The 26,221-nt window shown below is 26.8% G+C and overlaps 1 protein-coding gene across 2 annotated transcripts; it reads right to left on the reverse strand.

The window, feature by feature from the left end:
• Positions 1-187: 187 nt before the first annotated feature.
• Positions 188-25,000, reverse strand: LOC132930244 (uncharacterized). 2 transcript variants are annotated; one of them, XM_060996002.1, is made up of 11 exons: positions 24,724-25,000; positions 13,770-13,858; positions 7,575-7,681; positions 7,328-7,508; positions 7,117-7,246; positions 5,613-5,756; positions 5,459-5,536; positions 3,945-4,032; positions 3,746-3,849; positions 3,550-3,652; positions 188-2,732 (listed from the first exon to the last, which is right to left on the reverse strand). In XM_060996002.1, the coding sequence occupies exons 3-11, from the start codon at positions 7,630-7,632 to the stop codon at positions 1,483-1,485; spliced, it is 2,136 nt and encodes a 711-aa protein (XP_060851985.1). In that variant the 5' UTR covers positions 7,633-7,681; positions 13,770-13,858; positions 24,724-25,000; the 3' UTR covers positions 188-1,482. The 2 variants fall into 2 exon arrangements, with proteins under 2 accessions (XP_060851985.1, XP_060851984.1); XM_060996001.1 differs by lacking the exon at positions 13,770-13,858.
• Positions 25,001-26,221: the final 1,221 nt, after the last annotated feature.

The raw sequence follows: 26,221 nt of genomic DNA on the forward strand, positions 1-26,221 counted from the left end.
AATGATAATAATAGGCCGAAATAATGTCAGGTCGTTTTTTTGATATAGATATAATATATATATATATAAATGTTAGTAGGTACGTAGTATACGTAAAGGGTGTTTTTTTATAGGTATTTTGATTAAAAAAAATTACACAAGGTTAATGTTTTTGTTATCGTTTATATTCAATCCAACCAGTAATCTATATCTATAATAGTATATTATACTATTTATAGTATAGTCGATCGACCGTCGAAATACTGTAGAGATCACGGTTCATTACGTTTCAGTCGATTGGATTAAAAAAAAAAATAAAAATAAATTGTTATTTCGAATTTAGGTACTCTGAATAGGATTGTGCAAAAATAAGTCTATACGTAAAATAACACAACCTGTCGGTGAAAAATAGTAGGAACGACACGGTACCATACTAAACGGGAAATTTTTTCCGGATGGTTCAACGCGTCCGCCCGTCATCCGGACCTAATTCGTGTACACGACATCAAAAGAACATCATTTACAACCTGGTAATTGCAGGTAGCGTGGTCCAAATATGGTGACATTTTTGCGCGAATGACTGTCGGATGGGGTCCGTCCGTGACGCGCGCGTGGAGAGGCAAGAACGCGGCGACGTATACAACGAGCGTATATTATAATAGTATTGTCGAAAGGTAAACAGAATGTATAAAAAAAATCACTATTAAATACTTAAAATAATGGACATTGTTATATATTGATGAAGAGGAAGGAACTTTAACAACGAAAACAAATTGGGCAAGGTAAATAACAATTATTAAATTTTAGATAAAAGTCTGGTAAAATAATTATTTAAAAAAATGTCTTAAACGTTTTGAAATCACAGATTAAAAGTTATGAAAAAAAAAATTAACGAAAAACAGACATCGTTACTAGAACATTAATCACTTTATAGACTCAATAAATGTAAATATAATATAAGTACCTATATATATTATCTAAATAACTTTTTGAAATATATGACTATCTGATGAAAAAATATTTGTCCGAATCAACATAACTACAATAATATTATACTCTCTTACGATGAATATATAATAAAATATATAATTTTTATAACACAAACATATATTTATAACATTAAATTCATAAAATGGTAATATCTGTTAAATTATTATTATCAAGTTTTTTTTTTTATCAAAATATATATTGCATTTTTACAAGGTACGTGTTTATTGTAACGAAAATAACGAAAGTCACAACCTAATATCATTAATTGTATTATAGTCTCTCGCATAAGGCTACTCGGGTAAAAAGTAAACAACCATCATCTAGCACCGTTCTATATAGAAAAGGAATAATAATAATAATAAAAAAAAGCGATTATACTTATCGTATTGCTCGATAACAGTTAACCGCCCCGTCGGTCGGGGGAGGTGAAATACATCATAACAACAGACGGAAAAGAGTGGAAGTGGAGAGGATGAGAAATTAGGAGCAGAACTCGTAAGTTGGGTTTTCCGCTCAGTTCCGCTGTTGCTGCAAAAGCAGCTTTTCCCACTCTTCCCGGCGCTGCTGTATGCACTTGTACTTGGGCACGACTTCGACCGCCGCCGTCGCCGCAGCAACCGTTTGGTTCTCGTTGACGTCCACCACCACGTGTTCGGCATGGCGGTTATCGTTGTCCACCAAAACCACGACCACGCGGTCCTCGGATGGCACTTGTTGTTGTTGTTGTTCCACCGGCCACTCGCCGTTTGAGGGCGTCGTCGCCTTATTGTCGCCGCCGTCGCCGTCATCGCCGCGGTCCACATCGGCCGCCAACAACAGGAATTCCGGTTCGCCGTCTTTGCCCAACTTCAACGACCGCCGGGCGAACACTTTGAGCAGTTCGGGTTGCTGTTGATCGTCGCGCTTCTTCCTCCGCACCACCACGTCGGCCGCGGTGCCACCTCCGCCGTTGTACAGTTTGGATGGGCGCGGGGCGGGCACCGGGCGCAGGTGTTGGTGACCGCCGTCGGTGCCGCAGACTTGGTGTTCCGAGTCGCTCGAACTGTAACTCCGGTGCCGTTCGCCCGCCGTCGTCATCGACACCGCGGCCGCCGAATCAACGGACTCGTCCAGGGCGGCGCTGGACACGCTGTCCGACGACGACGATTTCTGGACGGACGACCCGTCGCCACTGGACGTGGCTTCGTCGTCCGTGGTGGCCATGTGGTGCGAGTGCTGCTGTCCGAGACTGAACGACTGTTTGATGGGCGCGAACGTGTCCGGCTCGAAAACGTCCTCAGCGTGAGCCACCGCCGACGGCATCGGTACGCGGTGTTGCTGAGGACGGTGGTCGGGCGGCATGTCGGGCGGATACGACAGCTGCATGCGGCCGGCCGGCGGCGGTTCTTCGCGTTGCCGCGGCCTCGCGCCCGTCGTCTCGTCGAACAGGAACCGGTCCACGTCTACGTCTTCGGTGGACGCGGACTTGGCGGCTGCGGAAGCTTTTTTCTTGGTGCTTCGGCGCGACAGTAAACGGTGGAAAAAACCCTCTTCGCGCCGCGGCACGTTCTCCACGGAAATCTCGTCCACCGATGTGTCTAAGTCACAAGACCCGGCCGTCGAGGGAGTGGCGACGCGAGCTGTGTCGGTAACAACGTCCGGCATCTCAGTTGCGATGACCGTGTCGTTTGTAGTTGTGGTGGTGGAGGAGGTGGTAGTGGTGGTGGTGGTAGTGGTGGTGGTTTTAGTGTTCGAAGTGACGGTGCTGATGGTGGTGGTGCCATCTGCAAACAAAAATAGATAAACACGTGTAGTAGTAGTGAGTGCAAAGTAAAAAAAAAAAAAAAAAACCAAAAAAATGGTACAGCGGACGAAAGAAGGAAAAAAGCGGTTATTATTATTATTATTATTATTTCATAAGCCCTGTCCTAGACCCAAACAAGAACGCGCGCGAGTTAATCTGTTTAAATCATAGCAATAACATTAAATTTTAGAACGGCACTAGCAATGCGTTTTTCCATCGACTGATCGTTGCAGTTTTCATCGTTGTGTAGTCCACGGAACCCCCGCACAGGGGACACACGTCCTCTTCGCTGATGGCGGACAGTCTTTTTCTCTTGGACACTGCGTCATCTTCCCCACAGACGTTACTACTCGTGCCACAACTACTACCACTATTTGTACTAGTACACACGAAGTAACTCTCCAAAAACGCCAAATATCCTTCCGGATAAGCGTATAAATTCAGTCTAATTCTACCTTGGGTCACGTCGATTTGTCGTGGTCGTTGCTGTTGTTGTGTCGGTGGTCGTCGTCGTGGAAGTGATTGTCGTTTTTTGCGAATCGACAATGGAGGAGAAATCTTGTTAAATCCGACTGGGCGGACGGACGAACTTCGCACGAAATACGGTAGCGTGTCATTTCGTACGCGATACGCGCCGGAACGGCTACGGCTGAGACAGCCGCACAGACGAAAAGCGCGGGACCGTCGATTCGGTATTTTACGTTTCGGTTTAGCAAAAGCGTTATTTTTCGACGGCTGTTTAGCCTTGAATTTGCTCGGGTAATAAGCGGAATAGCTTTGACCGTAATTGTATATACCTGCTGTGTCGGCAGTCTGAGGCTTGGTTTCGGGCGAAGTTGACCGGCCCGAGTGTTCTTCGTTCACTTCGGGCGTCGCGGGAAGAGCATTTGTCACAGTCAGCTGAGTGAAAAACATCGATCATTAAACGCGTCGTTGGTATATTAATGTGAATATAAAAATTCAAAATAACGCAATTAGGTCATTCACACTTACCGGTTTTTTGCTGCGAGGGTTGCCGTGCTTTCTTTTGGGCCTAATCGCCATTCGGTGTTTAGCTACATCGTGACTAAGAGGAACACTTGTCGAATAGTCACCGTCTGCACAAAGTATAATACATAGGTTCAAATACTATATGTATAGATATAAATCAATATTACAGTAAAATATATTAAATGATGTTCGTGACATTTACCTGAACTGTCTAAATAAGTTTGAGATGTGCGCTTGTCATGTAACGATATTTTTGACGAATGTCGAGAATTGTGAGCTCCAAAAGAATCCTTTAAGAAAGATTGTATTTAATACAAATAATAGCTTAAAGTTTATAGTACATATTTATATTTTATTTTCTATTGGTATAAAATGTTATTTAAATAGAAATTTAAATTTAAACAATTGACAAAAATATGTGACATATTACACGGTTTAATAATATTAATTAAAAATTAATATCGCATAGCATTATATTTATTGAATATATTTAACTTACTCAGCATAAAAGTTACTTTATATTTCAATTATAAAATAAATTATGACTGTACTCCGTCTAATGAAAAACACGCAGATTCTGCGCATTCCACTCAACACACTGCCATTCGAGTGGAACTGGTCTCAATGGCAGGGTGTCGCTTGGGATGTGCAGATCTGACTTTTATGAAGCAGTTTTATATTCTCTTACTGGACAGAGAATAGTTAAATTAATAGTTAAACTTAAATTATTTTAAAAAAACATTCTGGGCATATTTAACAAGTTATCGTTAAGAGGACGTCGTACCATTTGTATCAAATACATGCGTAACATGGCAAATTTATGTATTGGATTCTTACTACTTACGTTAATTTATTGGTAATATTAGAGTAAATTTATTTAATAACGAACTTATTAAAATAAAATATTATAAACTGTCTTCGAATAAAGAGTTTTTTTTTCATATTTTTATTTTAAAATTAATTAAAAAATACTAAAAATTCATTTTTTCAAATTTATATAAATTAGTTTTCTTATTTTTCTTATTTTACTTCGAGTTTCGCTAACCTAACCTTTGTCCTAAACTCCTACATTTCTATAAGATTCTACTCCTCACATCTTCTTTATTTACATAAACTATTTACTTTTTCTTTATTTACAACTATTTTCTCTATTCTGTTTATTCGCCTCTTCTTCGATCTTCCTCTCTCTCAAACTCGTTTTAAAACCAAAATATGAAAATAAAAACTAGTACATTCAAATATTTTCAAATTTGAATTAATCTTTATTCAACCGTATACTAATCATGTATGATGTATTTTATTACGATTTTAACTATAATTACTATTACTATTAAATATTAATGTACATAATTATTATAATTTGAGATCATTTAAAAACTATGTTAGGCGTTTTGATTTATAATTTTAATTTTAAACTTACTATTTAAAGTATATAATTTACATTTTACTACATATAAGTAACTATATTTTTATTTTTATTTTACTTGCATATTGTATTTCAATGTTATTTTATAGTATATTTTAAATTAGTATTAATATATTATATTATCAAATCTAAAAGTAAATTGATAAGAACCGCTCCCCCAGCACAAACTTAGCTTACAAGGGATACTGCAATATTTAAAATTTAAATAATTTTTTTATAAAATGTATGATCTATTATTGTTGTAATAAATTTATTTTAATTATTATTATAATTATATTATTATGTCATACTTCATCCATTTCGGAACTGCCCATGCTAAGGAGTGATCCATCGCTGCATGTACTATGTGAAGATTTAGTTATCAGCTCCTATTAATACGTTTTTAAAAGTAATTAGCTATTAGAATGAGTTTGGTAAAAAGACATTTAAGCTATATAATCTTACTTTGCTCAATCGGAGATCGTTGCCAGTGGCAATAGTAGGAGAATGCATTGATGGACTTCGTGGGAGTCCTAAATCTTCATTGTCAAAACTATCATCGTCATCTTGAATTTTTCTTCGCCTTCTTACCGCTTCTAGTAATTCAGCCTTTATTTGAGTTTAAATAATTTTAGTACACAAAATTAAATAGTTTAACACAATTTATTTACTAAAAATAAATTTGTTATTTCATAAACATAAAAATATAATTTATTTGTACATAATTTTTTCGGGTGTGTTAACTAGATTCACACCACATTTCAAATGTATCAATTTTTGAGCACTGTTCACACTTGTGCACTTTAGTAACCCCAGCGCAGATAATTGGATGTGTGAAATATAAAATAATTAATTATACATTTTTTTACACTTTTAAAAGAAACGGGTCAACATTTGTTTTAGGTTTCTAACATATTTTAGGTTCAACAGTACATCAACGAAAATATATAATTCAAGTTCAATCTTAAGATTTACACAAATTAATTAACATTTTTTTTTTATTTTTAAGTATAAGTTATTATTCGTAATTATTGAAACTTACATTTAAATAAGCTTCAATTACCATTATAATAATATACATAATTGGATAGTTATACGTAAAGTATGATGAACATAAGTTTAAAAGGATAAATAATAAATAGAATAAACTATCAAGTATATAATAGCAGTAATATCATCAGACACAGAAGGTATCACAACAGGGCGTTACACATGGTGGTTTGCTATACAGTGTTGATTAAAGGTCACGGTCAGCTGGGTTCCCGCAATTCTCCCTATTCGAAATGCTTCGGGCCATTGTAGTGTCTGGTACATATACTAAATATAATAGGTCGTTAATGCACTAGCGCGCGCATCAACCTCGCTTATCTAGTTTTAATCGAGAGAAAATGTAAACTGCACGCAAACTAATAAATATGATATTATTATGGTTCCAGGTTGAATTCAAATAAGTAGTATTTTAAACTAGAAGTGTTTTTTTTTTTAAATTTAACAATAAAACTTCAGAACGACCTATAAGATTATTTACTTACTTGAGCCATATTTTTTTTCAAGAATTCTTAAAAGGAATTTATGCGTTTAAGTGTTTTGACGATACAAACGAATTGAGAGTTAGACAGTAAATCTGAATAGCAACACACTTGCACACTACATCATTCAAACGACTTTATATTTTATATAAATATACATAATTCATCGAACGCTACATGGTAGTAAATGATTTGTTTAAAAAATATTAGAAAACAAGTGTTGGCAAATTAAACGGAAATTAGCTATTGTCTTTTGGGCTATTTAAAAAATTAAAACGAACAATACTAATGAATGTTAACAGGTATTGAAAACAATGAGAAAATTTGCTAGATAATACCAATATAATATTCTAAAATTCCTATAATATAGTAATGAAAGCATATTTTTCTTAAGTTTATTATTAATTTTATATGAAACCAAAAATGTAATTTATAATTACCTGTATATTGGCTTGAGGAAAACCTAACCGCGGTACGGATACAGCAGATTCAGAATCGGATTGACCAGAATGTTGTTCAGGGTTGAATACACTGTCATGGCTAACACTTAGTATAGTGGAGTGTAAGCTTCTATAATTAATTTAAAAACTTCATTAAAACGTTGCCCTGGAGCGTAAAAGATAAATAAAGAACTTCATTCTTTGTACATACCGCCTCCTGGTAAATGGCTCGTCAATCAGCTGACTAGTCGAACGACTTCTAGACGTATCCAAACTAGGTGGTTCTACAATGTTGTCACATGATTTAACTTCATTGGGTTCAGGACTATGAGCTTTACGTTTGAATATTTGACGCAGACGTCTGAGTGGATTAAATCGACGTACTTTTGGTTCTATAGCGTTTTTATAATTTTTAAATATTATTTAATGAATTTTTACTTTAACGATCTTTAATTTACCTGATCTCTGATTGACCACATGTTCCGACTGCGGTGATGATTCCCGCACACAAGACATAATGTGTAAATTATCATACAGTTTGTTTTATTTTTTCCGCTGCATTTAGCTGTAACAAAAAACAATAAAGATAATCAATTTGTTTAAAATCTTTGATCATTAAAAAAAAACACATTAATTTTTATTTGTTTTGTGGGATTAACGTCATTATATACATAAATAAATTGAGGTTCCTCTGTTCGCCAAATACGAAAAACATGTGGCCACCCTATTTTGTATTAATATACATTATTATATACTGAACACTCCTTTCGATTAAGAGTGCAAAATAGAAATGAAAACTTATGTGCCGTTATTTTAAAAACTATAGGTCTGTCTTCGAAAATATAAAATCGTGCCAAAATTATAAACTAAGATATAAACGTCGATTGAAACTAAATATAATCCGAATCAATGAAAAAGACAAGTGGATACTTAATAGATATAGTTTACGCTTTAATAAACAATTGACATATAAAAAATGACATATAATTAAATTTAAAATTAGACTCGGTACTGTGTTGTCGATGTAATTATTGATGTATTAATTGCGTTATGTATTGAGAATGTTAATACTATAAGATTTGGTTGACTTTAAAAGAAATAATACAAGAGCAAAATAAAAACACAATTTGTACATCAAAATTTAGGGCATATCTTAATCAGTATAACTAATAAGCAATTTATATGTATGTATCACAAATATATTATACTTTAAAATTTAAAAATAACAGATAAGTATAAAAATGTGTAGTAAAACTAATCTATTAATTATATGTGTGCTGTATAAACTTATAAAGGCATTAATGTTAGCCTGCAAGTAACAAATAACATAACAAGTATGTTTATTAACTATATTGCCTACACTATATAAAACCTATATAGACATTATGGGTAAGTGTACCGTACCTGTATGTTATATATTACACAGTGATGTTTTTATTTTTATTGAAAATCGGATAGTAAAAAGTAAAAACTACTTTTATTTAAACTTGAACCGACATACTTTTCTGCATTTTTTCGTAATATAAATATTTAAAATGAATAAAAAAATTGTATAATACTTAGTTTACGATCAAAATATCACGTTTAAAGTAAATAATATATATAATTGTATGTTATATTATTATTTTCATAATAAATTATCTGTTGTCTTTTATACCATAAAATAGCTAACCTAAATAAACAAAATAACAGCCCGGTCTACCTACGATATAAGTATATAATATTAGATTTTATTAAATAAATTATAATATATTATTATAGAAATCTGTGACATCAGTTAATTAGTTTGGTTATTTTTTAAACCATTATACAAGTTATTTAAATAAAATACATATTATAAATAAAATGTCTGTATAATTATTATATAGATAATTGTTATCTTTGCTAACAAATTTTCATAATATAATCATATTATTATTATACCTAACTGATATTTTTAAATGGTGATAAATATTATATACTATATTATTTAGGAGTATTTGTTACTGTTGATTTTTATGCAGGTATAATATTATATACAAATAACTACTGAGTCTTTCTTTATTGATTAAATCGAAGTACTGATTTTGAATTATATACTATTGAATAAAGTAACTGAACTATATGTATAATGTACTTTATATATATATTATACACGTTATTTATTAATTAGATATTGTTGATGTTTAGAAACAACAAATATGTTTATAATTTTATATTTTGCAGACGCGTAGATATCAGTTGCTCGCTTACCAAATAGAAAGCATATTAAATATAATGTAAACGAAATATTATTTTTAAGGATTTACTTTATAGATTATCCAAACTAAATTAATTTTTTAATATTATTATGATATTCTTATATCGACATTTTATTTATTATTTGTATGGTAATATTAGGTAACTACCTAATTCATAAAATATTTAAACGACTTTACAATTTAAATTTCTAACCATAACCAACTAAATAAAAATATTTTTAAATAAAGTTTATATCACATAATAGTTTAATAGTATCCAAATCAATTTATGGATATTTTTGTACAAAAATATGTTGAAATCAGACATGATTACAGACGTTTAGAACTGATAGCGTGTTGATGTTAAGTTCAGCAATATAACTAATAAATGAGATTATTAAATTTTGTACTAATTTAGTTGTTTTCTATTAGTTTATTATGATGAATATACATTTATCTAAAAAAATACATTAGATTTAAAAAGAATTTATATTATGTTAATGAACAATTATTAAAAATTCCTGCGGACGCCGTTGCCCCCGGGCGTAATTATAAGAGATAATTTTATAATTTACCTATAATAATAATCTCTATAAAATGCTAAAAAATATAAATTTATCTGCGTTTTGTTTACTAAGGATATATAAATATCGGAAAAGGATGAATAAATAATCACTTATTAGTATTGGCTGCGGCGGCTGTGTGCTATAATAATTACTATGATTATAAATTTATAAGTATACACAGCTGATACAACAGAGCCTAAGTAATCATCAGAATGTCTGTCGGCGAGTCTGTCGGTACTTGGTATACCAAAGACATAAAAAAACTAATCCTGAAACTATTTTATGTCGATATATCACAATATTTAATTTACCTAGCCGTCCTAACCTAACTTAACTTTTTCTATAAATAGATACTTAAAATTGTTGTTATTACAAATATTATCGTTAAATCAAATTTCTCTAGTTCAAGAAAATATATAGGCATATATAATATAAATACGCATACGAGAAATTTGTGCATAATATTATACATTACATATTTATAGAATAATATATAAATAAAAAACATATTCATATTTATTTATACATTGTGGTTAAATGTACATGATTAATAATATAATAATAAATTAATATTAATAGTCTAAAATGAATTAATAATTAAACTATATTTGTATGATAAGTTATTCTTACTTCGTCAATATTAAACATAAATACAAAATAATAAATAAACAGATACTTTGATATTATATATTCATTAATTCATTATGATAAACCTGGAAATAGTGTATAATTAATGTAGTTGTATAAAGAATTAGATTGCCGAATCATCATTGCAGATCGATCTTGTAAGATTTGTGTAAATCAATTTTACAGCGAAAGTTCGACGAAATTCTGTATTGCATTATTTATAAGTATATAGCATCATTATACTTATGTATATAATATTATTTTATTTATATATTAATTTATGTATGGTGTAAAAGTATAGTTTAAATAAGATGTTAAATTTTCATGATGTTTCAAATTTAAAAATAATAATAAAAGTTTTAAAATATAATAAATACGAAAATTCCGGGTTTCAACTGTGATAGATGACAAAACAACTTCTTTAATATATTTTTTTTTATTTTACTTATACTATTATTAAAATCAATGGTATTAATATAGCCATAATGCATATTATATGTTATGACTAGTGTCGAGTGATATTATTAAACCACCATCAATAAGTAGTGACGAAAACTCAGCTACTGGTAAATAGTGTATAGATAACTAACAAGTAATTATCAATTCTATTAATGTAAAAATTATTACTATCTACAGTCATTCTACAGATAATTATTATGACAATAAATTGTATTGTCTCTACTAATGGTTTTAACATTATGCATAAAAAACATTTCCGTTTTAATGTATAATATAATGTATGCCTTATGAGTTATAACTTACATATATTATGAAATATTAATTTGTTTTAAAATGTTGAATTAATACATTGCTTTTAATTATAATTTAAATTTTTTAATAAAATACATAATTTATTACGTTTTAATAAAGTAATAATATAACTATTATACTTGATACTTAATTCAATAACATTAACAGTCATTTCCAAGAATTTAAAAAAATAATACATTTAAGGAAATAGACAATCAGAAAATTCAAAGTAAATATAATATAATAATTATATTATTTATGTATAGGGCACGAAGCACAACGGTAATGTTTAACAGTACGAAATGTGAACCCACTTTCTCTTTTTTATAGTTGTGATTATATTGTATAGAAATGACTAGTCTTTTAATTTCCACCATTGTGTTGTTTTTATTTTTAGAGAATTTGCAATTGTAATGTTATGATGAAAAACTCCAATCATGTAACAACGATAGACAATTCTTTACTCAAGAAAATTAGGATTTGTGCTGGCTGAAATTTCTCTGTAATTTTCACATATTGGGGAAATTATATTTCCACAAAATATTATATTAATACAAATATTTACAACCAGTTAGGTAAAATACAATTATTTTTTTAAAAAGTGTTAATATTTGAAAAGATGGGAAGATAATAATTTTTTTAATTGTTTAATAATAATTATATTTATATCATGATCTATTATAATTAGAATCATTGTTGATGAACTTATCGCTATTTAATAACGTAATATTAAAACTCAATATCATTATATAATACATACTAGCATAATAGATAATTATAATATTTATAATTCATAACACAATATAAGCTCAGTTCAAAATAACGTAATTAGTGATAGCAATGAATATCAACGCGCAGTAATACAATAATATAATATAAATTTCTCGCGCGAGTATAGGTAAAATATGTTTATATTATAAAAACATATTTTATTTTTTATTAATGTAAAAATAAGTTTAGCAATTTACGTTGTTACTATGGTTATATCTGTTATAAATGTTATGTCGATTTGAATAAAACCATTGTAACCATTATTAACATACAACAGACGTACAGTGAAAAATTAAATAGTATTACTCTGTTTTTAGGTATTTATTTTTGTTGACTAAACATATTTTTTTCTCTCTAACTAATAATTGAAATACGATATTATCTAATAATAATAATTAATTTGTATCACTCTTCCAAGACCTGATTAATTCCTGATTTCAGAAGTTAATACGACAATAAATTTGGCTATTTCTTACAACAATAAAAAATTAACGATGGCTAATGGTGAAAAGTTAAGCCGTAAAATGATTTTTCCATACACATTCACATCTAAGGTTGTCCAGTTTCCCTATAAACTACACTTCAATAATCACTGGATGTTCCCGTGGTTCATTGGAGCAACTGTAATTTCATCACCTATATTTTATCTAATTCAGAAAGCTGCCAACAGTGAGGCAAATGTAAAGTTATGGGCCGAGAGAAGAAGGAAAGAAAAAGAACATTACAAACACAAGTGGGATTAAACAAGATTGTGCTAATAATTTAAATTAAACAAATTGTATTTTGGTTTATTTACATAAAAAAATAAATGTTTTCGTATACTATAATGAATTTTGTATCAGAAAAAAACTGTTAGGTTAGCTTTCATAAAATGTATGATCATTTTTAAGTTGAAGTATATAAAAGAAACAATGAACTATCTATAGTAGGCCAAACTCGTGACAATGCTTCCAGGCCAAGTCATTATTAATACTCAAATGGAAATACAGAAGTTATAACGATAACAAAAATTTTTTCATAAAATTATAAATGTTGGGAACACCTGAAAACCACTTAACAACTACTGTTTATTTAAGTAACTAGAATTGGCCATATAAGGATCAAAACTGAGTTCGCAAATTCGTTCGTGGCCATGGCTTGACCTTTAGTAATTTTTTTCTATCTTTATTACCTTTCTAAGCAATGTAATATGATTACATATATGTGTAACTATACTTAACTATACTAGTATTATATTTGCCAAATAAATAATTATATTTAATACAATATTGATTCTTTTTTAAATTTAATTTCCAGTAATACATAAAAGAAAAAAATACCTTCTAGATACATAACTGTATTACAATTAATTTATAATAAATGCTATTTAATTTAAGTTATTAATTTACTTTTTCATTCAACTAATTCGTTCAATTTTTTAAATATTCATTAATTTAAAAATATTATAATACTCTATAATTGATTAAATAATAAAATTTGAAAAATATCAGTTATAATATCGATGTCCTTCGTCTAACGGGCAGCTGTGAGAAACTTGCCAAATATGTTATAGGTTATGCACATGGCGATTTTATTTAGACACAGTATTTTACGTTTCATAACAATGTTTTTTTATTTTTTTAATAGAGAACCAGTCACGCCCGCGCAGTTTTAATCCAACAGCGTTGTAAAACGAGTCGAACGACTATTTTAAAAACGATCCAATGTTTTCTATACTCACTCGATCGAGATAGGTGGATTGAACGGATATGATCATGGTTACCGGAAGTATGTATCAGTAATGTTTAACAACCCATATCTTCCTTCCGGCTTTTGTATAACATGAAATCCAATAATGCAAAAATATATTAATTTGTTTCTTAGAAAATAAGAAATTAAATCAAATTTTAGGTACATTGTTTTGACAATATTATTAAATATTAGATTGAATTTTATTATTAAATGTTTGAATACAATAAATTAAGAAGATACCACACCCGTGTGCTTGTCTCCACCGTTTTAATCATGTACAATATAGTATATATTTTATGTTTACAATAATCCATTTTACTATTTAGCTTATAAATTTGGAGGGGAATTGAACTATTATAAAATGTAATGATAAGATTATAATCAAAGGCTTCTCTGAGGCTTTTATTGATATTTTAAAATGTACAGTTCTAAAATGCTTATTACTTGTTGTTTTATAATTAATTTTAAAAAATCAACAAAAGCGCAAAAGCCTATGATTTTCAGTACATAATCTTATCTTTAAATTAATAATTGGTCAAATAACCTTGATTTTAAATATAGTAGAGTAAAATGAATTTTTGTCAACGTAAAATTTGGTATAGTGAACCTATGTTTGTAAGTCAGGAACAGCACATGCAGGTGTATCTCTTACTTAACACGATATAAATATATATAAAAAAAAATAGGACGTATTTGATTATTTTACCACACCATAATTTTAAGATAAGTATATATATATATATTAAAAAATAAAGTTTTTTATTAATTTTCAGGGTAAATTGATAAAAGGTGGATAATTGGATACCGCTCTGCTGTACATTAGGTATCAAGTGGGTCACTGTCATATAGGTGTGTTAAATTTGAATTCAATGATAAATCATTATACGTACATAAAAACGATTCTGAGTGGAAACAGTCTTCAGCCTATATCACCAAGTGACATGTTTATTTTATATAGCTATTAAAGTAATTTATTTAACTTTTAGTATTATAGTAGAATGATATAGTTGTACATAGTACCTATACTACATATATAAAGTATAAATAAATAATATTTTAAAATAAATCAAAAATGTTATTGCATATAATAATTTATAGCGAAATCATAATATAAAATATAGGTATAAAAGTTTAAGTTCCTAAGAATAATATTTTTAAATTATAACAAAATAATTAACATATTTTTATTCATCGTTTAAATAAGCAATTTTGTCGAAATTGGAACTTAAAATATCTATAAAAAATAATTATTTTAAAACATTTTTTATATTTTATGGTTTCACGAACTATTTAAGAAGAATTATGTATTCAATTTTCAAAACTTAAATACAAATTTAAAAGTTTATAAGAACTTTTAACTACGAAATAGTTTTAAAATGTTGAGAATTTGACGAATTTTGTCTTCAAATAATGCATTTAAAAAAATTGTGCTTATGTATTTTTATATTTTTATACAAATATAAAAATAACTTTTATGGGATTTTGATTAAATTTTTTTAAATGTTTACCAAGCGAATCATTTTTAATCAACATTTATAGAAAAAAAAATCAAAATCAAAAGAAAACTGAAAATGTCTTATGTCTGTAAATAATTTAAGAATATTAAATAAATTTTGAAAATATTATCGTATAATGAAAATGATAATGTAAGCATTTGGTAAAAGTTATAAGTACCTATTGTTATTTTATTTTTTTGAAATATAAAAAAAAATCAAATATTGTTTGAGGGGAAACAATTATATTACGGGTAAACATCGAATTTCGTACATTCGAACTTGAAATACTTATAAAATATTAATTTGGTTTTCTGTTAAATTTTTTTTTTCATATAGAAGTTAAAAAACTTATAAAAACCTTTCAAATTTTCAAATCTTAGGTACAAAGACAAAAATGTTTACAAATATCTAACAACAAAATAGTTAACTAATTTTCTCGATTTTTATGAATTTTGCAGATAAAAGATAACTTTAAACGCTTAAAAAAAAAATATTTTGAATATAGATTTTTAGAAATTTTTTAATTAAAAAGTTGGCAACTTATGAGGAACTTTGTATTAAATTTTCAAGCATTTCTACTCGGAAAATAATTTATATAAAAGTATAAACATTGAATTGTCTATTTATGTCTATTTTAACTACCTATATAATTGTTATCTGTATTTTTTGGATAGAAGATTATCATGAGACTAAAGGACTACACATGGCAGGATTAGAAAAAATATAAAACTACCTATTAAAGTGTAAAAAGAAGAATTATTGATTTTTCCATTATTTTAAGATTTTGAATTTTGAATTAACATATTACATAATATACACTGAATTATAGAAGGTAGTATAATAAGTAAATATGAATACTATGCAACTGAATTCTTAAAACAATTAATAGGTCATTCTAATTTAATTGTTATTGTTCAAAAAGTTGATACAATAATAATGAAAATTTATATGTAAATAAACTAAGTCTATTTGCAAAGTATGTCTGTAAAATAATATTGACACGCATATTCAAGAGCACAAATGCAGTTACAATAAACGCATCGCCCACTCAGTTATATTTTTTTACTGCAGAGTCGTAATGGCAATAATAAAATAATAAGTGGAAAAATCTCGAGACGTGCGTTATCTTTTAAACGTGCAGACAACCGATTTAGTGATGTTGAAACCAGATCAAATTACGCTGGGGAACAGAATGAAGGTGATCCTATGAAATTTAAGTAACCCGAGAAGTAACCCATATTTTTTGATTTAACTATAGCACTGAATTAACTGCTTGTGTAACAATTTATGAGTACTATATTTATACAAAACATGATAATTATAGTTGATATTTATGTCATTCAATCCGTAGTTTATATGCATTTAATAACAAAATAACAATGTGAATATATCCTTCTAGCCACTGAATAATATATCATATAATCTATTGTAAGAAATTCATAATAATATAGTATTATAAAGTTTTAATATTAAAATAAGAAAACTGTTAAGAGGACGCTATCCTTTTAACAAGCCATACAGTCTTGCGCGAATAATAAAGCAAAAACAAGTTGACGCAGATCAATCATCAGTCTAACTCAAAAATTATTATTAGGAAATTGTTGAAAGTTTAAACTGGTACAATAAAAATAAAAATGTATATTCTTGAGTTTCGTGTAACCTTTTTTTATTATATTAAAAACTAAATATATTCCTCTATAATTTATTCTAGAAATGTTTTCAGTAACTTTAAATACGACAACTTTTTTCAAATATTCATAATATATAAGTAGGCAATACTAAAAATATATGCCTTTAAAAATATTTTTATTTTTAAATTTTTTACAATGATATTTAAGTGAATTTTAAAGGAAAATATTCACTTTCTATAAATTATTACCTAGTTTGTAATTTAGCTGTATTAACCTTACTGTCTACCCAAAAATACAAAACTACAAATTGCTTCCTCATGGTAACTATTATATTACTGAATGAAAAAAATTGTTCATGCTATCATTATTTTAACCCAAATGATATTTATACATTATGTGTGTGTGTGTGTGTACAAAAACTATCAGTTTCATCAAAGATTATAATAAATAAAATAATAACTTACTTGTATATACAACGAGCTTTTTTTCTTTGATAACGCTTACTCTTTATTGATGTTTAGTGTATTTAAAGTAGTGTTTAAAATCATATTTGTAACAAATTAATTTCTAACAATAGTATATAAATCATTAGTTTTAACACGTTTTAAGTATCGTTTTAAAGTTTTTAAGAGCCGAGTGGAGTGGTCCTGAGGTACCCCACAAATCGTTGATCTACCACTCTACTTATCATAAATAAGTAATACATATAAGTTAAAAGTTATAAATACTTAACACATCCTTCATAATTCAATTTGTATATTGAAAAATATTCTGTCGAGTATTTTGCTTAGGAATATTAAATTAAAAATATATCTAACCTATATCATAAATGAAAATACATTTCGAGATAATGACAGTTTATTCAGGTTAAAAAAATCACTAATTTACCACTTATATTACGCACAAAATATGTAAATAATTATTTTACAATACGAACAAGTGATTATATTTTAACAAAACTTATATTTAATATTCAAGAGTCTTGAGTAACGAAATCAATCGTTGGGTATTGGTAGAACACTAAATGGTGTTGAATGGTTGATTTTAGTCGCCTAGAAGGTCCCGACACAATGTTGTTAAATTTAAATAATTAATTCGATTATATAGATTTAATAAAGTATGTTTGATTAAGGGTTTGATCAAACAAATTACGTCAAACTTATAAACTTTATTATGACCGTAAAGTATTTTCATATCATATGAATTTAAATATTTTACGATTATAATAATATTGTTGTATATCAATAGAGATAGTAGTTAAATAATTAAAATTGATTATTAATTATATAATTATGCACCAAATACAAATTATATTGTATGAATTTCCGATAATGGCATTATTTTGTTCATTATAATTTTAAAATTAACGTATTGAATATAGTTTATTCAAATATAGGCAGCTAAATTTTTTTTTAAATATAAACAATTGAAAAATATGTTAAATAATAACAACATTTTATAATAATAAAATCATTGATATCCGATACTTTATGAACCCTACGCAGGGACACATACTACCTATAACATACCACCGGAAAACCTCACGAATATCGGATAACATGGCTTGTATACGTATCATGAATATAATAAAAATGTGAAACTTTCATTAATTTAACCTAACTATGTTAAATTTAAATTTACTTGTTAATTTATATAGAAAGAAGATAGTACGAAAACTAAAATTAACGCATACGAATCAGTGCACTCGATTCTTCACTTAATATTTAAAATGGTATATTGTTTAGTTGTAGAACATCAACAATCGAGAATATATAATTATAAAGTTACTTAAAACAGTCAGAATTCCAAATGTTGGCAACATGACAAAACATTTCAAGATGAATAAAAATGGAGAATAAGTAAGAAAATTATAATTTCAAACGCATAATATACAATATATATAATGTGTATATATATTTACATGATTTAAATTATAATGAATAACTAATAATACTTAGCAGAAAATAGATGATAATTAATAATATATAAATACATATATTATATAGCTCTTGAACATAATTCTAACACACAAAAACGACTATTTTAAGTTATTATTTTATTAAAATATAATACAAATTTAAAGTTACAGCTATTATTATAAGGTTATAACTTATACAATATACGAGGAGTACTATAATAATTAATATTACCTCTAAGTATTCAAACAATTGGACAGTTATTGAAAATTGCAATTTAAAAATCGAATTACTATTTAAATAAATGCATTTATGTTTTTGTATTAATATGATTTTCATACCTCTTATCATATTTTATAGCAGACTATTAGATCCAATTTTTAACATTAAAGCATGTTCCTGATATTAAGCAAATCGATCTGTGTACTATTCTAAAAATTTGAGGAAATTTGACAAAAAATTGTGGAAAAATTTAAATATTTATGCAACATCTACTTAAAATTGTCACCAAACATATTATATATTAAGATTTCCTAAACATAGGGAAATCGAAAACTGAAAATTATCATTGAATTTTCTATATATTATAATAAAATATTCGTGTATATATTTTAAACTAAATTTTAACTATTTATACTTGTGTCTACCTCAAACCTATTCACATTATAATACGGGACGGTGGTACTGACTAGAAAATTATTGATTTAACTTTTAGTTATAAGCGATATTTTAAATTAAATTAGTTAAACTTACAGTAGGTTTACTTTACTTAACAAATCAAGAAAATACTAATAATAAATACTAATAACTACATCAATATTTTTAGTATGGCATAAACTAAACTTAGAAATAGATGACAGATGCTGATCCATCAATACTTTCGTTCAGAATCATTTTTTTCTTTCGTAAAACATTTTTTGAATTCAATTTATCATTAAATTATCATAAAATTCAACATTACCATTACATTAAATTTAATGAAAATGTACACTTGAAAACTACAGAGAACTACTTTACAGCAAGGCGAGTTCTTCAGTTTTTTCTATTATACTTGCGAATTGTTACTCTCTACATACAGTGCCGTTAAATTGTTATACGTGACTTAATTTTTGTTCTCTATTTTGAATATAATTTATAAGATTAAAGTTAAAATTAGTGTGTAAAATATATTTGATTTAATTAGCAGAAGCTAATTATTTATTTATTAATTTATTGGTTCAACTGTTAATAACGAACTGTACACATTGTACTTTTTGCACATTTATCATGTAAACACATGAACATGTGTATACTCAGTATCATACACTTATATCTAATATAAAGATAACAATTATTGACATTGATTTGTCACAAAATTAAATAAGAAATAAATAATAACCAAAGTTTTGTTTATTTTGAATATTTACGTAATTATGTTATAATAAAATAATTAAAATGGAGTGATATTTTTACTTACATTTAATCTAATAAATAAAGTTTTATCTACTTATTTATATGAATTATCAGTAGTTGATAAGATTAATATATTATTATTGTTATTTATTAATGTATAATTTATTTTTATAAATATAGTTAATATATAAATTATATAAATTTAATATATTTTAGGGAGATATGAAGGAATTTTCAGAAAAGGTACTTAAACTTGAGATTAACAATATAATAAAATAATCTAACCTAACCTTTACGCAATTTTGAATTTAAGAAATAATTTTTTAGATATCTAAATGAAATTTGGGTGTATGTATATTTAAGAATGAAAGTTCTCAATTAAAAATTAATAAAATTAATTATTTTATTACATTATATAGAATAAACCAACACCAACACAACAATGGATGTATGAACAAAAATAATTTGCCACCCAGCAAGTATAAAAACAATAGTTTTCCTAGCAACTTTTCCAGCTTATTTATCGAGTAATTACAGGCGGGACTCAAGAAATAAAAAATTGTAAAAGTAGTCCTAACTCCTACCCAAATTATTTTACATTTTAAATAGAAAAATAGAAAAATGAAAAAGAAAATAATATATAATGTTTGTCATTATTCTACATATATGTAAATTAATGTTTTTGAGAGTTTTATTACGTATTATTTATATTTTTATAAATATTCTTAAAATTTATATCAGTCTCTGTTTTTATAAACATTAAACAATAAGCTAACATGTTATACATATAAAATTCTAACCCTCTAAGTATAATTTATTATAAGTATTAAAACCTGATTAACTGATAATCTAATTGTTTATACGGAAATAACGGCCATGACAATTTTATACCAACACCGTAATTATTAGGTATGAGGTATTTTTTCTCCAGTCCAGAAAATGTTTATTATATCTATCCTATAATCGTTTATTCGTTTGCATAAATAATATTGTATAATAAACTAAACAATCGTATAAGAATTAAATTAATAAATATTATTATAACTAGGATGGAAATATCTAAATTTAAAAACTGAATTATACAATTGTATTAAACCATAGATTTTCATTTTATTTTTATTTTAATAAAAATAAACGTTGAAATAATTACAAATGTGTGGTAGTAATGTTGATAAGTTTTCTAGGTTCATTATTTTGATATATTTTGAAAAATAATCTATAACCAATAAATATATCTTATCATTTGATCTTATTAATACCTATTATCTAATTACAAAAAAATCATTCAAAATGGATCGTTTCAACTCTAAGAAAAATACAGAAATACTTAACTGTTGTATTATTTGATTAGTATTTTAAATGAGCTTATAAAAAAAATTTCATTTTAACAAAAATAATTTAAGTCTTTATAATTAATATCTTAAGTATCACATTACACAACAAGTATGTAGCAATTGGGGAAACTAACTTGCAAATTCTAATTTTTCGTAATTCACTCAGTTGCTTAGCATTTGAAGACTGTTTTATATTTTAAAAATACTTAAGCATTATAGAAGTATAATATTAACAAATATTTAATAAATAATTAAACAAAAATTACATATTCTCCAAAAAATGTATGATTTCCATGCAGATATTCAGGTATTTGGAAGATATTGTTCTCAACCCTAAACACTATAACATTTTGCTCACGGTTCAAACATAAATACAGTGTAATCCCCTCTAATGTAACACTAACTATTTCAGAAAACATTTACGTTTTAAAAATATTTTTATTAGTTAATTTCAGAGTTAATTAAGTCATAACAAAACAACATCTTTTGAAAAAAATTGTTATTTTTTTTACTATTTTTTATCGTCATAAATTAAATTTATTCTTTTGGACGACGTCTTTTTTTGTTTATTATTTGGAGTATTTCAATATATAAAAATCAAATTAAATATACCTACGTTATAACTTAGAAGTTAGAACGTTATGTTTAGCATTTTGCAATATACCTACATAAAAACACTGTATAACTCCATTTTGACACATTCGCGTGTTTATACTTGTCTTTATATAACCACTTATAACTCATAAACTACTGATCCAAAATGTTATTTTAACTATCGAAGTATTCTACAAAATATTCAGCTTTGAAATAAGGAATTGAATATTCACGTTGACATAACAATTATAAAGATAAAAAAACATTTTTAAACGATTAAAAATGTTGTAAATAAATATTTTCAAAAATGTTAAGTAATAGTATTTAAAATAATCAATGTCTTACATTAAATAGATCACCCAATATTTATTTTGATTATATGATTAAGATTTAAAATATATGAATTGCTTTTGATAAAGACCTACCCATAGGCATGTCCACGGGGGATGCGGGGTATGCACCTGCACCCCCTGTGATTTCAAGTGGCACCATAAACTAAGATATTCCCTAAACTAAAGCCCCTTAGTCCCCCTGGGTACACACCAGGTTGCACCCTCTGTGTCAAAAATCTGGACACGCCTATGGACCTACCTATTAGTTGTTTTAATAAATATCTAAAAAATAAATAAAAAGTGTTTAGGTATATTGGATTCCTAAATATTAAATGATAATAATCAAGTCAACTATTTACCATAAAAAAATAAGTACTTTTAAGTTAAAACGCCTACTTAATAGATACAAAATGTTTCACTTGTAATATTCTTATATTATTATTATATCTTTAGAAGAAATATTATATTATTTAATGAGAAATATTAAAATTATAACATATTGTATAGATTATCAAACATTATAAAATTAGGTACCCCTCTCTACAAAGAACAATTCATTTGTATTATAAACATTAATTAAACATAAATAATTAATTCACTATCTTAGCAACTACTAAATACTAATCAACCCAAGTTTTCTTAACATTAACTATTTTCTTAATTCATTGTATATTTGAGTAGTCAAAACATTCTCGTAGGTATATCTAATAATATTTATTAATATTAAATAGTTCAATTTTATTAAATATTAGTATTGCCTAACACAAGTTGTACAATTAAAAAAAAATGTCTATTCTAAGTCATTTGCCCAAACAGAAAATAATTAAATATATTGAATGTAAACACAATCACTAGTATGCCATTTTATTTATTTTATTTTAACAATAGAAAAAATTGTTGTACAATAAACACATATACATACATATTTTAATTTTGGCATGAAGACTTGGAAAAAGAGTTATTTATTAGTTATTAGTCATTAGTGACACTTTCATCTATGAAATTTTAATAAAGTAAGTAGAAGCACCATTTTCTTTTGAGACAATAAAAAATAGTTCTCAGACATAGTTTTTGCAGCTAACAAACAAGGAGATTGGTCATTTTGGAGTGAGAAATATAATAAATGTAAAATATCCCAAAATAATACTTTTTTTCTTTATTTTTAAATTTTTTTATAGATGATAGGTATCAAGTTTAGATTTTAAATCTTCAAGAATATTTAAAAACTAAATAATATCTGAAATAAAATATAATGATTAATTTATGATATAGATATACATATTATCTAATCAAAATAATTTTTAAATCTTTATAAACTTCATAGGTATTTAAAAATACATGTTTGTATCTAAGTGTTTTGTGTTAATCTATGTATTATTTGTCATCCTTGTTTCAATAATGTATACTTTTATCTCTATACTTGATTTAGTTTTATTTGGTTTTGGTAAATTAAATACCCATTATAGGTAATATAACTAACATTATTTAGGTAGATTATATGTCATAATTTAATAAGATCATTAAATATTATTAACATAATTGTTAAAACCATTAATATTTCAATCCAGTAACTAAAATATATTGTCTATAGTTAATAACTAGAAACTCTAATATGTAATAATAGGTGGATACATAAATTTATTGAAATATTGTGCCAGGTATCAACACTGAAAATACTAGCATTAGTACATTGCTGAATAATGATAAATACCATCATAAATACTTCTTATATTTAACTATACTTCAAAATAATATAATTTTTTGTTTACATTGTAATATTCAAATATATTTTTATCTAAGTAAATATTAGTTTGAAATTGGGTAGGCACTAAATTACCTATTATGAATTTTTTTTTAGTATAACCTAATAAGATCAATTAAATAGCCTGGTACACAAGCACAACGTTAAAAATGATTTAGATATTTAAAAAAAAATCTTAAGTCTACCTAAAGGTATGTAGTATTGACTAATATAGATACCTCGAAGATATCAATATCATTTTTTATAACATAAGATTCTTTAATTAAGATTAATTTAATTTAACTCAAAATGCACCACCTAATAAACTAGTAAGTTTAACAAATACCCATAGGGAAAAATAAATTGTTTGAATATAAAATATTGCGATGCAATACCACTGATGTCAGATACCTAATATACCTAAGAATCTAATATTTTACAAAACAGTTTTCTTTAACGCACGAAATATGTGAAATAATTGGTATGTTTTAAACGCACAAATCTTACCTTAAATTTTTTAAACGTCTCTGCTGAACCATTGATGATTCATTATAACTATTAAACAAGATAAATTATATTCTTGTCAGACACAGTTGAGGAATTTTCTATTAACTTTAACACCAATCTAAGCAACTTCACTATAAACTAAACAGAAAATAATTTGAAATAGACACTAACGAGAAAAATTAAAAATTCGCAATAAAAATTATTAAATTTTAAAACAAACTACAAAAAATGAAAGAAATAAAACAATTACACTAACACACTAGCGCGAGACACACGGCCCGACTGCAAATGATAAAAAAAAGAATGAGAAACAAAAACATAACGGGTCGTTCACAGCTGCATTTTCAGTGTCGCCAAATGTATCATGCAACTCCATAACTATTGTACACCCCTTGTGTGCGTACACAATAATTTCTTATAGTTATTTTTGATTATATTATATTCTTATTTCTTATTGTAATATATCTAATAATTAATTATTCTAAAATATGAGACATTTTTTGCTCATTATTGGATATTATTATTTGTTTAGGTAAAAAACTACATAAATGAATATGAATTAAATATTTAAAACTAGACGTGCTTATGCTTATAGCTTAATTATATGGATAGAGCCATAGGAGTAGGTATAAGACATTATTTTTATCATATTTCAATATCCCTTCTTAGTAAATATATTTCCACAGATAAAGTTGTGTGTTTCGTCAAGAAATTACCCACACGTCATTTACTCGGAGATGTTAGGTTTGACTGAACTCACATACTAATAAAGTATTGAAAAATCTATCATTAAATCCGATCTTTTTAAAACGTACCTATAAATATTGCGTCCCGGGTTGTTCTATGTATTTCTAGACGATAAAAAAATTATTAAGATAATCATAATAAGCTATATTGGAAAAAGAAACATAATCAATACAAGAAAAAATGTATAAATTGCAATACAAAATAAAATATTTATGGAGACTTTGTTCGATATTTGGTAATTGGATCTAGGACAATTGGTCCCCATTATAATTTTATACTCGGACAATTAGTCCCCGGCTTAAAAGTTAAATACAAAATATTTTTTTATCATTAAACATTCTTTAAAATATATTTTCAATAATATAATACTTTTAGAATATAATAATAGTTATTTGTTTTAAAAAAAAATAAAAATGAATTCATTTAAACATAATAATATAATAATAAATTAATAAATAATATTATTATAGTCGAATAAAAAAATAATTTAAGTATAACATAATAATTACAATTTATGAAAAGTTCGAAAGATCATCTTTTGAAAAGTTATTATCAAAATTATTACAAAAAGAAACAATGTTTTTTTCCTTGTCGCTTAAAAGTTTAAAAAAATTATTTAAAAAAAACATCATTATTTTTTGTCAACGATATCATTGTTGTTGAATTAATTATTTGTATCGATTCAATAAAATTATAAATATTTGGATGTTTAATTCTAACAATATTTTTAAATTTATTATTAAATACTTCA

The sequence above is a fragment of the Rhopalosiphum padi genome, chromosome 4 (genome assembly GCF_020882245.1).
Source record: "Rhopalosiphum padi isolate XX-2018 chromosome 4, ASM2088224v1, whole genome shotgun sequence".
Taxonomy (NCBI): domain Eukaryota; kingdom Metazoa; phylum Arthropoda; class Insecta; order Hemiptera; family Aphididae; genus Rhopalosiphum; species Rhopalosiphum padi.

Coding starts and splice junctions, on each gene's coding strand:
- LOC132930244 (XM_060996001.1), bottom strand. CDS start 7,632: ATGTCTTGTGTGCGGGAATCATCACCGCAGTCGGAACATGTGGTCAAT. Junction 7,509..7,574: donor TGTGGTCAATCAGAGATCAG/GTAAATTAAAGA, acceptor AAAACGCTATAG/AACCAAAAGTACGTCGATTT. Junction 2,733..3,549: donor TCAGACTGCCGACACAGCAG/GTATATACAATT, acceptor TTTTGTTTGCAG/ATGGCACCACCACCATCAGC.